Source organism: Carica papaya, chromosome 5 (assembly GCF_054855325.1).
Source record: "Carica papaya isolate Zhongbai chromosome 5, ASM5485532v1, whole genome shotgun sequence".
Taxonomy (NCBI): Eukaryota; Viridiplantae; Streptophyta; class Magnoliopsida; order Brassicales; family Caricaceae; genus Carica; species Carica papaya.
In genome coordinates this window covers 42875373-42887714 of record NC_142313.1, presented here as the reverse complement: position 1 = coordinate 42887714, position 12342 = coordinate 42875373, and the positions used below count along the sequence as shown (strand labels likewise).

At 35.8% G+C, this 12342-nt stretch overlaps 1 protein-coding gene across 1 annotated transcript; it reads left to right on the top strand.

The window, feature by feature from the left end:
• Nucleotides 1-1319: 1319 nt before the first annotated feature.
• CYCD6;1 (Cyclin D6;1) lies at nt 1320-3479 on the top strand. Its single transcript, XM_022045352.2, has 6 exons — nt 1320-1793; nt 1890-1970; nt 2068-2163; nt 2241-2445; nt 2608-2738; nt 2814-3479. Exons 1-6 carry the CDS (start codon nt 1608-1610, stop codon nt 3078-3080), a joined length of 966 nt encoding a protein of 321 aa, XP_021901044.1. The 5' UTR covers nt 1320-1607; the 3' UTR covers nt 3081-3479.
• The last annotated feature ends 8863 nt before the right edge of the window (nt 3480-12342 follow it).

The window sequence follows — 12342 nt, the reverse complement described above, 5'->3', positions numbered from 1 at the left end:
AGTAATAAATGGAGATGGGTGAATATAATTTCAAAAGTGGGTGACTTGTGCTTATGTGTTTGGGACCTTTGCTTCTCCCTAAAAAAAAAAAAAAAAATTGACAATTCAAATGATTGTTTTTATGCCCTTCTGAAATGAGAGTGTTTTCTTGTGTTCCCATTAACTTTAACGACCTATATGTATAGGTTTTTGCATTATAAGAGACAAAATATATGAACAATGGAGCTTTTTTCTTTGGAAAGTTCTAATGGTGTTGGGTGTTTTTTTTTTTTCTGTCTCTCATCTACTCATGACATATTAGTCTTTTATAAGTGTCTCCACCGTCAAAACATGTCTTTAAAGAATTTATATATAAGTCCAAGAACATCACTCATATATATATATATATAATATATATATATATGGTATAATAGGGTCAATTCAAGAAGAATTAATAAACACGAGAAATTTTTATTAGTTATTAATAATTCTGTCGTAATAATTAAAAGATTATGAATTTAATCTTTCTAAACGATAATGACAATAATTTTTAATTACAGAGAAAAAATTACGAGTTTTTTTTTTTACTCTGGCAGGTATTAATTTTCATTTATAAATAAAAAATAATAATTTCAATCATCTTTTTTTATAACAAAATTAACTCTTAATCAAAGAAGAAGAAGAAAATATATCATTAATAGATGTCGTAGTTATAAAACTTTTAGACCATCATTATCAAAATTTTAATAGTTATTTAATTACTTATTTTAAGTTAAAACATGATGTGAATTTTACTTTCGTTTTTTAAATTTATAGTTTGTAAATATAAATTGAACTTTTAAATATTTAAATTTTTTAATAAGTCACTGTAAAATGATTATATAAAAAAATAAATTAATTAAAAATAATAATAAAATGAAGAGAATGGGAACCGCGTAGAACACAATAATATTGATTTTAATTCTTCTACATCATCGAATTAATTTTGATTCGATTAACTAATTAATCGTTTGATTAATTTTGTTAATTAACATTGAATTTACATGCTCAATGTGGGAAGGGTGCATACCACAATCACATGTGAAACATATACTTGAGAGAAAATTTTCTAGAAAGATTTTATACATTTACATATATATATGTATATAAAATAAAAGTATATAAACATTTAAATTTATTAAGATAAAGAAAGAGACAGATGAAAACAAAAAATGCAGTTAAGTTTTGCAGCAAAAATTTAAATAAAAAAAAAAAAAGAAGTTATACAAAATTTGAATATATATAACCAATAGTGTATTGACATATAGACTTAAGATATGACCCACCTGATCACTACCCATTTTCCTTCCCAATAAGCAATAAGAAGAAAAGCATATGCAGCACTGTAACTTATTACTTCTGCCTCTTTCTTCCCCTCCTGCAAATCAAAGGAGTAAACTTCAAGTCTCTCCCTTACTCATACCTTCTTTCAACAAACAAAGAAAAGAACCATCATCATCATTTCATTTCTTCTTCACTTGTCTCTTTTTTTAGTTTTTAACAATATGACATGACCCATTACTTACACTACTTGTTTATCTAACCTGATTTCAACATAAACCGCACTGCTCCTGTTCTGCGTTGTTTCAATGGAGTTTGATCTTGAAAACCCTTTGACGCACTCTCTTGAACCCAACTTCTCCAGTACAGAAACCCCAACTTCTCTCTTTCTGACTGAGTCTGATCATATGCCATCCCAAGATTACTTCAACTCCCTCAAAGCTGCTAACTTTGACTTATCTATCCGACAAGAGGCCCTCTCTTTAATCTTACGGGTTTTTTTTTTTTTCTTTTTCCCTCTTTCTTGTCAGTGTTTTGTGCTTTTTCTATGAGGATTTATGAAGTGTTGAAAACTTTTTTGTTAATCTCAGTTTTCAGGCAACTTGGATCCATTCTTGTCCTACCTTGCTGTTAATTATCTGGATCGTTTCTTATCAACCGGAGGAATGCTGGTAAATCTCTTCTGGGTTTAATGGTGATTTTACATTTGGCTTGTTTTTTTTTTGGGTCAATCTGATGAAATCCTAAATGTTGAACATGTTTTTTCAGCAACCTAAGCCATGGGTGCTTAAGCTTCTTGCAATCTCTTGTGTCTCTTTGGCTGCCAAGATGAAAACTACCCAGTTCTCTCTTTCTGATTTTCAGGTACGACACAATTAACTCGCCCAAGTTTGACATGGTATAATGTATGTACATAAACATACCCGTGTATGTATGTATAGGTTGATGGAGGGATTGTATTTGACACACAAACAGTAGAAAGAATGGAGTATCTCATCTTGGGAGCTTTGAAATGGAGAATGCGCTCAGTTACTCCCTTCTGTTTCCTTTCCTTTCTCATCTTCTCCGTGTTCAATCTCACCGACCCTTCACTAATCCAGGCCCTGAAATCCAGAGCCACTGAAATCATCTTCAAATCTCAATATGGTAACTACCCACCAACCAGTTCCATCATATTTATGCGTATACACACATACACAAACATACCCACCAACAATTTTCATCATATGTATGTATATATATATACACACACACACACACACACAAATATACCCACTAACCATTTTCATCATTACCATGAACTTGCAGATATAAACGTTTTAGAGTTCAAGCCATCAATAGTTGCAGCCTCAGCTCTTCTCTCTGCCTCTCATGAACTGCTGCCATTACACTTTTCTTCCTTTAAAAGAGCTCTCTGCAACTACTCGTATGTAAATAAGGTATACAAGATTGTATTTACTGGTAATCAAGTTTGCTTTTAATAATAAATTAATAAACTGTAAAAATGGTTGCAGGAAAGGATGTTGCAGTGTTATAATGTAATACAGGAGGGAACACTGAGGGACGGGTACGAGTCGGTGGTGGAGAATGTGTCGAGCTCGGAGACGCCGGTCAACGTTCTTGACCAGCAGTTCTCGAACTCACAGATCAGCGGTGATGATGAGAAGACGACGGGAATAATCATCAGCAGTGGGCCCAACGCCGACCGAGATATCAAGAGGAGGAAGATCAGGAACAGTAATCAGACGGTCCAGATCACTCACATCCAACACTGCACTTAGCTGATCACGCCACGTTATGTTCATCAATGATCATCATCATGATCTGGGAGTGGGGCCCATTTGAGAGTGACCCCACTTGGTCCAGATAACTAAGCAGTCGAATTTTCTTTTCTTTTTTTTTTCCTTTTTTTGTTCTTATAAAGAAAACAGAAGTAAAAAAAAAAAAAAAAATGGAGGAAATTGGTTTGGTAAGAGAGAGAGAGAGAGAGAGAGAGAGAGAGAGGTGAAGTTGATGGGTGATGGATAGAATCACTGCTGCATGATCTTCATCAGTAAAAGCTCATTTTTACTGTTTGTTTGCAGTCTATATATATATATGTATGTATGTATGTATGTATAGGTGAAACTATAAAGGAGGGCAGTTAATTAAGTTAATTAAAGATTAGTTAATTTCTTCAAGTGTTGGGTGATGGGGAAGAGAAAAGGTATGTTGAATTGTGTTCTGTTCTGTTTTTATTATTGTAGTTGTGTCTCTGAGTTCATAGGCCAGAGGAATGACAACGTAGCCATATATATATATATACATATACACATATATATATATATTATAATATGACAATATTCATTTCTGGGAAAATGGGATGCCTCAATTTCTTGATACATTTTTTATTAATTAAAAAAAAAACTTTACAACCAGTCAACTAAGAATTCTCAAATTTAATAGGAATAACAAATGCATTAAAGTAATTTAGATTAGTTTTAATAAATGAAGATAAAAGCTATTCTACTTCATAATTCTTTATTTAATTTATATAAACACTAATCTCGTTAAATGTAATAATATCGATTTACATAGATAAAGAAGAAAATATTCTCTATTTGTTCGAGTGATTCATAATCGATTTATATCGATAAAAGAAGAAAAAAATTCAAGATTTTACATACTGCTTTTGATCGAAAAATTAATATGATTTAATTTATTTCGTACTCTTCGTTTAATAAAAAAATAAGTAAGAGTTTATATGATCACACTTAAAAAAATGAGTCAGATTTTAAAAGATTAAATTTACGATATTTAAGAAATAAATAATATAAAAAAATAATAAATAAAAATGAAGTAGAAGAACTTAGATTCCAGATGATCAAATTAAAACTTCAAAAAGTCTTTCGAATTCTTGAAGAATGAAGGGTAAATGGATTAATCAAAAAATATTTCTTACTTCTTATTATAAGATTTTATAATGAATCTGCAGATATTTGATTAAAAAAATTTAATATTTTTTAATAAAAATGTAAAATAAATAAAAATAATAATGAGGATAATTTTTATTTTGGAATTTTAAGAGAGGGTTTTCATTTTTTTTTTAAAAAATATTAATTATTATATGATTAAAGATTGAATTAGAATTAGAATTAGAATTAGAATATGGAAGAGATGATGGTATGGTATGGTATGGTATGTTATGGTATGTTATGGAGGGGGGATTTAGAGGCCCACATTTGGAGATCCTCTGTTTTCTTTACTCAATACTAACAACTCATGGACAACAGAAGGACCATTTGTCAAACAAAATCCACATATATCTACATACATATATATATATATAATTATCTTTAATTTTTAATTAAATTCACATATATATTATTATATTAATTTAATAAACATATATTTTCACTGTTTTTTTTTTTAAAATTAAATTAGCTTTAGCCATAAATAAGTAAAAAAGAAAAAAGAAATCATATATATATACATATATGTAAATATATTGAGTTGGGTATGTTTCCTATTAGTATCGGGTGGCAGCAGATACATGCATACACACACACACACACATATATATATATGTGTGTGTGTGAGTGTGTATTTGGTGGTAGACTTTTGATTGACTTTGGCAAAAAATTTGGTAAAATATGGGTGATGTTGATGATGGTTTTAGGTGAAAGTACTGGAAAAGTAAGCAGGAGATGTCCTTCGATACACAACAAAATTATTCATACTCTGTACTGAATCTGCATACACACATACAAACACACATATATATATGTATGTATATACAATGTCTCTGCAGGTCAAACAAACAACTCACATGCATTATTGAACTAACACCTCCAACCACTCTCTCTTGCCATAACCCTCTTCCAAACTCTTTCTTGTTTGGTGAATTTGGTAAAGTAAAAGTAAAAGTAAATAAAGCACCAACTAAGAACATAGTATTTTAGAAAGATTTATTTTTCTTTTCTTTACCTTCGTGTTTATGATTTTAAAGAAATATGTTAGAACGAATTGTATAGTATCACTTTGGATTAGAATTCAATCGGGTTAGACACCATTTTTCTTCCTCGTTATCTCTCTATCTTTCTTGCATACATAATCTTGTTCGAATGAATTTTATACGAGCAAATATATATATAGTTTATACGTATAAATTGAATTCTTGAAAGAACCGATAATTAGATCTTATAATTATTTGGTTTATATTAATATACTTTGCATGGGTGGTATTAAGAGATGCTAAACTCACAATTGTGCAAATACAAACTCTGTAATGTTTTATATCTCTTCTAGATCAATCTATGGTCATAAATAGTTTAGCTAACATGGGAGGTATTTGATTTTACATATACATAGATACAGATATATATATATATATATATATATATATACACACAACATTAATAGTTTAAGCTTGGCAGGAAAGTAAGACAACATAATTAATATAGTTAAATCTCGTGGGACCAAAAAAATTTAAAGGTCTTTTCTTTGTCTCCAAAGAGAAGCGAACGAAAAGCCCACATGAAATAAATATAGCAAAAGACAGAGAATTAAACCACAGCATCTTGTGTATATATGTATATATACATACACACATATACATCCACGCATTGAATTAAGCTCGCTACGAACCAAAAATTTGTCACAAGGAATCCGAGAGAGGGAATTATAAGCCTCCAAAACTCCATAAATATTACAGGTTGTGTCGCATATTGTATAGAAACCCTAAAGAGATTCCTAACAGTTAATAAGAGTAAACCATGCATGCACCACTAATAATAATACGTATCAGTTTTACAGCTCCACAACTTCCGTACGCTTCTCTCTTGGTACTCCCTTGCACATTAAATTATAACCCATTACCCAAATGTAAAAAGATATGTATGTATACATGTTGGTAATTATATATATGTATATATGTACAGCAGCTACCTGGTTTTCTTTATGGGGGAGTTAATTTCTACTTGTGTACTTATGGATAAGGCTTGAATTGATTGTGCATTAATTTACATTGTATTATGTGTATCTATGTTTTCTGTATGACTTCCTCTTTGTATTATAATCACCGGTAAACATGCAGAGTGTTTGCATCCCAACTGAACAAGTGGGTTTTGGAGAATGGGCCTGTTGGACTGACTTTGAGGATTAGGTTAAATTCAAAGGTACAATGACTAAATATTGGTGTAAGGATAATATAATATAATATGATATTTTTCTCCTAAAACTTGAATTTGGGTATTCATGTATTTGTTGTTTATTATTCATATATCTTCAATTATTAAGCTCAATTCAGGTTACACACACACACACACACATATATATATATATGTCTGTATATTTAAAGAGAGTATAAGAAACCAATGGTAAATTAGAAAATAGAAAATAATATGTAGGGTAAAAAAGATAAAGAATATACAAGAATAATTTTGTCTTTTCAATTATAACAAATTAGAATTATGAATAGATAAATTGAGAAATAGAGAAATAGAAAAATAAAGAGAGAATCGAGATTTTCACATGATCGTCATTCCGCCTTTCATACGATTACAATCTTCCGCCTTTATAATTTATATATAGACATGTATTTATAACTTATATATAGAAATGTATTCAAGGAAGAAAAGCATCGAAAAATTGTTGTAATCAAAAAAAAATTTCTCAAAACTTGTCAGGCTCTCGACTTTCTCTCTATTTCTCTCTCTTTCGGCATTTTTTCTCTCTTTTTTTTTTTTGCTTCTAAACCCAAACCATAAATCAAGTTCGTGACAGAAGGGTTATATACTTTTATTTTTACTTAAAAATATATATATTGTCTTTGCGTATCAATTCCACATCCTCAAAATTAACATCACCATCTAAAATCTTGGACACATTACATTACTTCTCAAAATTATTATGAGTAACAATGGTCAAGATCTTCGTATATTAATGCTCAATGAACTAGTATTATTATTTGTATAACAGTTCTCCTATATCCCAGTGCAACATATTTGTACTGTTACTATAACATAGAGGATTATATGGAAACATAAACGATTCTAAATCTGGCAACAATAATAAAAATATATCTCGATCGACGATAAATGTTGTGTCCAAAAGTCACCACTAAATTTTGTATATGTTTCATGCTGATTACACTATCTTGATTTACACTGTGTTTATACTGGAGATAGCTGTAACGGCCTCAGAAATTTAAATAAAATATATGTATTAAAAATGTCAAATGCGAAAGTGTAATAAAAATTTTTATTAGCATCCCTTACACAATAACTAAAACGAACTCAAAACATGAAAGAACAAACTAACTAAAAGAGATACTCGAAATAAGAACTATAAATATAACTATGGAGTCTTTAGGCGTCCCCTTCGCCGTCTTCATGCGGAACGGGCTCGGAAACAATGTCTTCCTGATCTGAAATAGTTAAATAAGGAATGAGCTACACCAGTCCAATAAAGACATCACACTATCTCACCGCCACGGAAGTAAAGGTGGGTATAAAACAAAATGACCAATGTAGCATAATTTATAACAAGTTCTTTTATCAATAATAAAAATCCTTTACTATCCACTTACCTCAGCGAGATCCATGAAAACAACATCTGAAAATAATAACTTTATAATATCATGAAATCATATACACTTTATAACACAACATATATCACACCTTTACATTTCAATCATCAGGAAACAGATTTCCTCTTTTACTAGCCTACTAGTATCCCTGGGGATCCATAGGGGGGTCCCCTCTACACGTGAACCCTTAACATTTATAACCTGATTCCAGGGTTGTCCCCATACCCCGTCCGGTATGGGCGCCAAAACACATGAGGTCTCCATACCCCGTCCGGTATGAGAGACCACGTTCCCGGTAGGGTTCACTACGGACCCGGTCCGTCCACCATCTCCCAAGATATCTAGTCAGGCTGTCCACATTACCCATTTATTAATTCACATAACCTTTTTGCCTTTTTCCTTAATCTCAATCATCCAATCATATACAGCATGTAAACCAGTAATTGACACCAAACATTACAACACAGTATCGGGTTAAGCATAATACCAACCATAATAAAATAAACCATGATTCATGCATACGAGACCATAATATAATTACATCAAACATCATGCTGGATTTAATACTGGAAATTAAATCAAACAATAACAGACCAACACAGTATCAGACTCGAGCTCCATTGGCAACCCTAATCAATTATGCATATATAAGGTCACATAGTACAGTTTAATTATTTATTGAGCTTTAATACTGTGATAGGAAATAGGGTGAGGGATCCTTACTTGTTTCGGGGTCAGAATACGGCTCTACAGTGCGCCTACAGGCTGTCCCTAATTTTTTTGAATTTTTTTTGAAAAACTGAAATGCACTACGGGTACCTGCACGTGTCCCAAAAAAATCCCAAATCAGACCTAGGACCCATTTCGACCAATATCGCAATTCCGACACGGTGGCTCCGCTGCGCCGCCGCTTGCGGCGGCGATTCACCTCGGGTTGGCCGTTTTTGGCCGAATTCGGCCACACTTGCATCGGTTCCTGCGATAAAACAACCCTAGGGCCCTCGGTGGGCCAAAAAATCACGAAAAATCAAAATTTACCGGCGACGGTGCTCTCGGGTGTGGCGGCTCCTCCGGCGTGAGTTGCGTTTTGATGTTTGGCTCCGATCAACCTGTAGAGAAAAGAACGGTGATCACAGTGGTATAAAAATTGCATCGAACAGAGGCCGGGAAGGGCCTCATCGGAGGCAAAAACCGAAGAGGGGCGCGGCAGCACTGCTGAGCTTCGGCTAGGTTTTCCGGCAGTTTGGCCGGTGGTTTGGCCACATGCGGACTTAGCATCAAAAACGAGCAAGGGAGAGAAAATTTACCTCGATCGGCGGTCAGAAACTTCCCCGGTGCAGTGGCGGGTGGCGGCGGCCGGCTCCTCCGACGTCTGGTTCTTCTTCTTCGGCGAGGCACTGGCGGCTAGCGTTTTTGTGGTCAAGTGTGGGTGGGGTTATTTATACCCTTTGCCTTTTAATCTCAACCGTCCATCAAGATTAAATCTGAGCCGTTCATCGCGATGCAATCTGGGCCGTCTGTGCCTGATTGAATCTGGGCCGTCCAATCGTGCGCACGCAGATCGCCTACGTGGCCCGTTCCCTGGTCAGCGTTGCCTTGCCACGCGGCGCGTCCTGGTTGGCCGGGGCTGCTGACCGGGCTGCTGACGTAGCTGCTGACGTGGCTATTGACGTGGTGCTGAAGTGGCACAACTTTTCTAAATTACGTTTTGACCTCCGATTTCTGATTTTCTTCTCAAAAACACCCCCAGAATCCAAATTTTCACCCATGTTTTCCAAAATCAATTTCAATTAAATCTAAATAATATTTTTACCCAATTTTATCACTATTATTATTTTTATTTTCATTAAATTAAATTAAATAAAAATCAAACAAATAAATAAAAATAAAAATAAATAAAATAAAAATTTTTATTTTTATTTGGGTGTTACAACTCTCCCATCCTTAAGAAAATTTGGTTCCCCAAATTTGCCTCTTACTCTTGGTCGAACAAATGGGGATACTAGGCTCTAAATTCTGATTCTAGCTCGCAAGTAGCCTCTCTGGGCCTGTGGTTCTGCCACACGACCTTTACAAATGATATTTCCCGGTTGCGAAGTATTCTGCTCTTTCGGTCCGTGATACCGACTGGTACTTCTTCATAAGACAAGTCCTCTTGGAGTGGAAGCGGTTCATGAGCCAAGACATGAGAAGGGTCCGGGTTGTACTTGCATAGCATAGATACGTGGAACACGTTGTGGACTCTGGAGAGCTCTGGAGGCAATGCTAGTTTGTAGGCAGCAGTACCAATCTTGTCTAAGATTTCAAAGGGTCTAATATATCGGGAGTTTAATTTTCTCCTCCTGCTGAACCTACTAATTTCCTTGAAAGGAGTGACCTTAAGAAACACCCGGTCGCCTTTCTCAAACGCTAGGTCTCTCCTCCAGGTATCTGCATAACTATTCTGCCTACTCTGAGCTATCTGAATGTTCTTCTTGATTTTAACTATCTTGGACGTGGTCTCCTCTACCAACTCCGGGCCGAACAATCTTCTATCGCCCACTTCCTCCTAACAAATCGGTGATCTGCACGGGCGCCCATATAACGCCTCATATGGAGCCATGTCGATGCTTGCTTGGTAGCTGTTGTTGTAGGCAAACTCTATCAGGGGTAGATGACACAAGCTCGGAGCATATCCTCAAGCGTACGAATTGTACTCTCTGATTGTCTATCGGTCTGGAGATGGAAGGTAGTACTAAGAGACAGTTTTGTTCCCATAGCTTGCTGGAAGCTACTCCAAAACCGAGAAGTGAACCTGGGATCCCTATCGGATACTACTGTCACTAGAACCCCATGCAATCTGACTATCTCCCGGATATACATCCTTGCCAACTTGTCCAATGAATCGGTCATCCTGATGGCTAGGAAATGGGAAGACTTGGTAAGTCGATCAACGATTACCCATATGGCATCATGTCCTGAACGTGCCTTGGGTAGCCCCGATACGAAGTCCATGGTGATATGTTCCCACTTCCACTCCGGGATCGGTAAAGGCTAAAGTAACCCACCTGGGCGCTGATGCTCTGCCTTGACCTGCTGACATACCAAGTATTTAGATACAAGGTCGGCTATGTCTCTCTTCATCCCATGCCACCAAAACTGGGGTCGCATGCTTTGGTATATTTTGGTACTTCCTGGATGCATGACAAACTTCAAGCTATGGGACTCCATCATGATGTCCATTTTTAACTCACTGTCATCTGGGACACATACTCTGTCTTGGAAACGAAGTAATCCATCGGCAGAGATTCGGAATTCTGAGCTCCCTCCCTGTTCTGCATCCTTCCTGCGGGCTACCAGGGCGGGGTCAACTGTCTGGGCTCCCCTTATTCTCTAGATTAACTCGGGATGGACTGCCAGGCGGCCCAAACATGTGACTCTCTTCAGATCATGAAGTCGAACCTGTTGCGTGGCCCCAATTGGTCTGTATTCTGAAACCATCAAATGGGTTAAGATACCTGCACTTTTCCTGCTGAGGGCATCTGCTACCACGTTGCCCTTACCCGGATGATATAAGATGTCACAATCATAATCCTTAAGGAGTTCCATCCACCTTCGCTGACGCATGTTGAGATCATTCTGAGTGAATATGTGTTTCAAACTCTTGTGATCGGTATAGATTTGAAAGGTCTTTCCGTACAAATAATGGTGCCAGGTTTTCAAGGCATGAATGATTGCGGCAAGCTCCAAGTCATGGGTGGGATAGTTCTTCTCATGACTCTTTAACTGTCTGGACTCGCATGCTATAACCTTTCCATGCTGCATCAGGACACAACCCAAGCCCAGATAGGAGGCATCACTATAAACTGTATATCATCCCGATCCACTCGGTAAAGCTAGCACGGGTGCAACGGTCAGCCGCTTCTTTAATTCTGAAAAACTTCTTTTGCAGTCTTCATTCCACTCAAACTTGACATTCTTCTTTGTGAGTCGGGTTAGAGGAGCTGTTACGCTGGAGAATCCTTCAACGAACCTGCGGTAATAACCTGCCATTCCTAGGAAGCTACGAATTTTCCTAACTGATGTCAGCTTCTCCCGGCCAAGTACTGCTTCAACCTTTTCAGGATTCACTGATACCCCTTCCTTCGATATGATGTGTCCTAGGAAGGCGGTCTGCTCAAGCCAGAATCCACACTTACTCAACTTCGCATATAACCTCTTGTTTCTGAGGACCTGCAAAACTTGGGCCAGATGGTGAACATGTTCTTCTCTGCTTTTTGAGTAAACTAAGATATCATCGATCAACACGATGACAAATTGATTTAAGAACTCTCTGAAGACCCTATTCATCAGATCTATAAAGATTGTCGGGGCATTGGTTAGCCCGAATGGCATGACCAGGAACTCATAGTGTCCGTACCTGGTTCGGAAAGCCGTCTTGGGGATGTCTTCTGTTCTTATCTTCACCTGATGGTAACCTGATCGTAGGTCTATTT